We start from the raw sequence: 6,000 nt of genomic DNA on the forward strand, positions 1-6,000 counted from the left end.
TGCAGACTCTTTTAACCTATTCCGGTGTCTATAAAAGCCAATAAAATGGCTTTAATCAGGTCCCTGGAACTTGGTTTATGATGTCACTAATATTTACTAAATGTTTAGCTTATGGAATCTAGCACAATGATAAGAAAACTAAAGGTCAGATGACCCCAGGTCCCAGTCCCAGGTCTACTACTTAAAAGCCATATGTCATTGAGCAAGTCATTTTCCTTCTCTGAAACTAAATTTCTTTACTTGTACGAATGGGCATAACTACTACCTAGCCCGCCTGCCACAGAGGGTTGCTGTGAATAGCAAATGATTCAGATCATGGAGGAATGAAACACTACACAAATAAATCCAAGGAATAAGCATGAGTATTTTCCAAAATTAATAAAGTGATATGTACTCTTCATTACATGCCAAATTATGTAAAGTATTAGAAAAATGTGAATCAAAAAAAAATGTAACATTGACTAGTAGCATAAAAATTGGATTAAACTAGGTGGCAGATCCAATCTCTGGTCGAGACGCTTCCACAACTGGATCATTTCCACAATGTCTTTCGGTCTCTACACAATGAAACTGGACTAGATGACCTTTGTAAGAGGTACTTCATGGGCCATCGCATGACGATGATTGGAAAGCAAATTTATTTGCCACTTAAAAAAAAAAAAACCTGGGCTATATTTTGCTTGAAAAACTTCCACTGCTAGATGTTTGAAAATCACTGACTTAAGCTGATGTCTTTTGTTTCTATTGTTAGGCATTTCCTAACCCTAACCTAACCTATCTTTACTTTTACATTCTGTCTCAACATAGACCTGCATTCTGAAACCAGAGTAGTCTACTCGTTATTTTTCGTAACGCCACGGCCAATTCCTGCCTCCATACTGCTGTCAAAGCATACAGCTCTTGCCACTACAGCTGGCTGACAGCTCTGCCCTGGGTTCCATCTCACTCCCCATTCACACACCCAAACTTGGCCAGTGCTTAATATCTTTGACAAGGCTGTTTTCAAAAAGTTAAAATTTACAGTATATTAAAAACAGGAGATAGCTGTCACATTAAAGAGAACCTGGGAGTGCCTGTCGTGGTGCAGCAGAAATGAATCCGACTAGGAACCATGAGGTTGCAGGTTCAATCCATGGCCTTGCTGTATGGGTCAAGGATCCGGTATTGCTGTGAGCTGTGTGTAGATCACAGACGCAGCTCGGATCTGGTGTTGCTCTGGCTGTGGTGTAGGCTGGCATCTGTAGCTCCAATTAGAACCCTGGGAACCTCCATATGCCACAGGTGCAGCCCTAAAAAGCAAAAAAAAAAACAAAAAAAGAGAGAGAGAGAGAACCTGGCTTCTAGGCTAGCAAGAGTTGTCTATAATTTGATAGAATGTACGAAATCATCAAAAGGAAGAAGTAAGGAGTTCCTGTGTGGCTCAGTGGTTAACAAATCCAACTAGGAACCATGAGTTTGTGGGTTCGATCCTTGGCCTTGCTCAGTGGATTAAGGATCCAGCGTTGCCGTGAGCTGTGGTGCAGGTCACAGGCGTGGCTCGGATCCTGCTTTTGCTATGGCTGTGGCTCCAATTGGACCCCTAGCCTGGGAACCTCCATATGCCATGGGTGCGGCCACAGAAAAGGCAAAAAGACCAAAAAAAAAAAAAGAAAAAAGAAAGAAAAGAAAAGAAAGAAGTAGGAAGGAAGTTGGGGCCTTAGCTCTAAAAGACAAAAGGGGAGAGTACTCTAGAAAAGTCATCTGTGCATTGGAGGAATATGGATCCATGGACTTGTTGGATTCCAGTGGTAGGACAGTCGCATTATAGAGATAGATGCATTTACCTTAAATGTCGTTAAAACATTTATGCCATATATGTGGCTCCCTGTGATTTGATCTCATGATCAATAACAATTTTCTGATTCTCTGACTTCCCTTATGGTGCATCTAGAATATGCCCTGCCTAGAGACAAATCAATTTACATTACATCTGCAGCATAAATTAATAAAACAACTCTCTCGATTCAGACATTAGTTTCTATGACCATGTCATATCCACCCTGAGACAAGACAGACTAACAAATTAGTATGAAGACATGGAACCAAGAGTCAGATGCTTGACTACGGTAAACAGGAGAGAATGTCACGCCACAGAAGCTACATGGGGTTTCCAGGACTGCCCCAATGAACACCCGGTCTTGTTTTACTATTTTAACACTTTATTCAAGTTACAGCAGAAACAAATGTTCCAGGTATTCACATGAACGTTTTTATTTGTATCTGGAATATTCCTCCTCTCCATGTTAACATGTCTAAATTTTAAGTAATTCTGAAGGTTCAGCACAAATAACACTTTTTTCATGAAGACTTTTCAAAGACCACCACCCACCAGGGCTAAAACTACCAGTTTTGGTGACCTAGGCAAGGAGCAAATTGCCTTCAGATTAATTTATAATTTACTACTATGTGCCTCGCCAGAGTCATTAAGAATCAGGGCATTTGGTAGGTTCTTTTTTTCACTAAGTAGGTATTAATCAGGTAGTAAACTCGGTTTCTCTATGCTAGAAGCCTGCATGTGCCACCGACGTGTACGGGAATAAATGCTGTGGTCTGCTCTGTCGCTTCACCTTTCTGCACTCTGCATCTCAGTGCTCTGGGACACCACGGTCTAGCTCACCTACACTGTTCATCTGCAGTGGATACACATTTGTGTACTGGTTCAAAGTATTTTCTCCTATTAAGAGAGGAATCAATTAAGTAACCATTATTTTTATTAAATATTAAAAGCATTTAAATCAATGTACCTGCATTATATTTGTGAGCTTTTGTTTCATCTTCCCTTCTACATTCTTTGAAAATACAACCCGGATCTATTTCATCTCTTCTTTTTTCCACAGGTTTTTCAGCCAGCACCTTGCATGCAGAGGGCACTTTAAATACATAAGAAATTAAGAATTTCTCTTCCACTTTCAAGGAAAAGCTCACCTCATCCCCTTCTTCTCATTGTCTTCCTTGACTATCCCAGTCCACAGGTCACTTGCTTTTAAACACCTATAAAAACTGACTGCCTATAAGCCATTTAATTACCATGGCTACTACCCTAGTGTTATTTTTTCATGTTTATATTACTTCATAGTCTTTTGAATTTCAGTATATCCCACAAATATCTAGCATAGCATGGACAATTAATAAATCATTAGTTCATTCAGCAAATATTTTTTTTAAAAAAAGCAACTGAGAGACTCATTAGGAAAAGTGTCGTCAAAGCTGGCACCTAAGGAGAACAAAAGATCTTATCCATGGCAGTGAACACCAAACTTACTGCTGAAGGGCCAAAGGCGTTGACATACAGAACAGTTACTAGTAAATTAAACTGCTGAAATTCTACAAGTGTTTCTGAATTTCATAAATTTTCCTTTCACTTCAGGGAGTCATCAGATTCACTGAATGACAACAGGTGGCTTTAAACAATAGCAATTAACTATACCAAACTTGTAAGGGTAACATTCATTTGTAATTTAGTTTTCTCCGCTGAAGATATTTATATGGTCAGTTTGTAGTACATATCATTCACAGTATGGTAAGCCTCTTTGATTTCTATTAGACTTCTTCCACCCCATTGGACTAAAAGCAGCAGAGGAATCACTGAATCTTGGCTTCTTTTGTACCCTTCCACAACAAGGAACTACATTCACAGCAGGCCATTAGTAAATACTGGCAAAAGGGCTTTAAAGTTATTTTCACTTTGCACATCCTTATGATAATTAATGAGATATCACAGGTTTTGCACACTTGACTAAAAAAATATATATATAAATATAATGAGATGCTAGTTCTCTCATTTAGTATCTCAATCAAAACACTCTAGGTTCTTGCTACTTCCTCAAAGTGTGGTCCACAGACCAGCAGCATTAGTATCACTTGGGAGTTCATTGTGAAGTAGAATCTCAGGCCCCACCCCAAGCCTCTTAAATCACAATCTGCATTTCAAGATTCAGGGGATCTGTAAGTACTTCAAAGTTTGAGAAGCACTGGTTTAGACTCCAGAGGAAGAATCAGAATGTCCAAGACATACACATATCCCAGGCATAGTAAATAACTCGTAATTGCTTATTTGTTGGTCTTCCTTATCTTCTGACTGAAGGCTGTTGAGGGCAGGAACCAACCCTTTCTAGCTTCCTCAACAATAGCATACCCTGGACCTAAAGGCCCTCGCACATTACCCAGTGCTCAACAGATATTTTTTGCTGAATCCATGAATTACTCAACAAAGTGAAAATAAAACTTTTTCAGAAAGCTAATAATCCTTAATGAGACTGAATAACAATTTCACATATTACCGTACCAATTCTTTCATTCAGTATCAGTAACTCCATTTAAACATATTGTCTTCTCTACATAAGCGAATGCATTTAGACTTTCACAAAGCAAAAGCCTGGATCATCTTCCTCTGGTTGGAGCCACCAGGGGCCTCTTTTCAAGCGAGCTAGCTCTATTTTAATTCTAGCTCTCACATATCCATCCCATATGCCCGCACAAGAGGAAATCGCCGCAACAATTTGGAGGAGTGGGAGGAATGGGGAGGAGTAGGTAAAGCAAAAACAATTCTGTGTCAGAAACATCACATGAAACCTGGAAAACATGTCTGGAACAGGATACTTCCAGAAAACAACTCCTGGCCAGAGAAAGAAAGAGAACCTCTACCTTTCTCAAAAGCAAAAGGTGATATTAGAGAATAATACCAGGGAGTGATAAAAGACCGGCGATTACCTAGCGACGAAAGGTGGAAACACACCGGACCAGGACTAAAGCGGATAGCGGTTAGAAACGTCCAAGAAGGGTGCGGGGGGAAAGGGGGGGGGAGCAAAACCCAACAAAACCACTTTCAGATTTGTTAAATAGGAAGTCAAGGGAGAAGAAAGGGAAAAGGAAATAGCTCCAGTAAGGGTAGAGCTTATGATGATGATGATGATGTTATACTACTATTATTTTTTGAGAGAGATGACATACACCTGGGAGGGGGGGCGGAGGAGGAAGGGAGGTTGCAATTTCGCTCACTGCAAAAGGAAGCGACTACAGGCGTTCCTTCTCAGCTTAAATGGTCCCAGGAGGCAGCCCAAGCATAGGTGGGTGGTAACGCCCGACTCCGCTGGCCCCCGCCCGGCGGCGGGAGCCGTCTCCCCCACAGCCCGCCGGGCAGCGGGTGGGGACGCGAAAGGGCGTACAGTGTAAGGGGGGGGGGGGGCGAGAGGAGAGGGCGGATGCCGAGCCGACCAGGTACCCACCTTATCCCAACGCAGCCACTGCCCGATGGCCGTGTCTAGCTGAGGGTCCCCGGTGTGGTAGGGGGTGTGGAGCAGGTTGGAGTTCAGGTCTCCCTCTGCGTTTTCAGCCATGGCAGCCTGACGGGGGGGGTGCGGGCCTAGGGGACCCGCGAAGACACCGAACTGGAAGGGCTTGACGTACGCTCACCAGGGTCGCGACGCCCCCTCCTCACTGAAGGGCATTGGAGACGAGCCGCAGGATGTTTGTGCCAGCTCCTGCGCGGCTTCGGGGAAGCAGGAGAGGGGGGACGCGGCCGCCCGCTCCCCACTAGACCAGCTCCCGGTCTCTCTGGGCGAATGGACCGAGGCGGTCCCGCCGCGAGAGAACAACAGTCCCAGATGTCTGGGCTGTGGCCGCCGCCGCCGCCGCCGCCAGCAGCGCTCGCCGCCTTAGGCCCCGCCCCGCCCGCGCCGCCGACCCCGCCCCTTCCCGCCCCTGCAGATTTAAGCCCCCGGGGCACCGGGCGGTGGGAGGCGCGGGCCGGGAAGCGACGCCTTCCTAGCAGCACAAGTTAGGGCCCGCCAGGTGGTGAGGAACGATTTTTAGTTTTTAATTTGCCTTTTTCCATGTGCTTTGTCCTTGTTACGATCCCCGCAGACTCCCATGCGTCTCCTTTTCTGGCTCAGCCACCGACGGGCGCCCAATCTCAGGGCTCACGTGTGAGCCCGCAGGGCGCGCGAAGGCCCCCTCCCGTTT

The 6,000-nt window shown here is 44.4% G+C and overlaps 1 protein-coding gene across 1 annotated transcript in view; it reads right to left on the reverse strand.

The window, feature by feature from the left end:
- The window catches only part of PGM2L1 (phosphoglucomutase 2 like 1), a 70,618-nt gene extending 64,942 nt beyond the window's left edge, over positions 1 to 5,676 (reverse strand). Inside the window, exon 1 of the mRNA XM_047753049.1 lies at positions 5,265 to 5,676. Within this exon, the coding sequence (XP_047609005.1) occupies positions 5,265 to 5,375 (111 nt within the window). The 5' untranslated portion in view covers positions 5,376 to 5,676. The remainder of the gene's footprint in view (positions 1 to 5,264) is intronic.
- Between the last annotated feature and the right edge of the window lie 324 nt (positions 5,677 to 6,000).

The sequence above is a fragment of the Phacochoerus africanus genome, chromosome 11 (genome assembly GCF_016906955.1).
Source record: "Phacochoerus africanus isolate WHEZ1 chromosome 11, ROS_Pafr_v1, whole genome shotgun sequence".
NCBI lineage: Eukaryota > Metazoa > Chordata > Mammalia > Artiodactyla > Suidae > Phacochoerus > Phacochoerus africanus.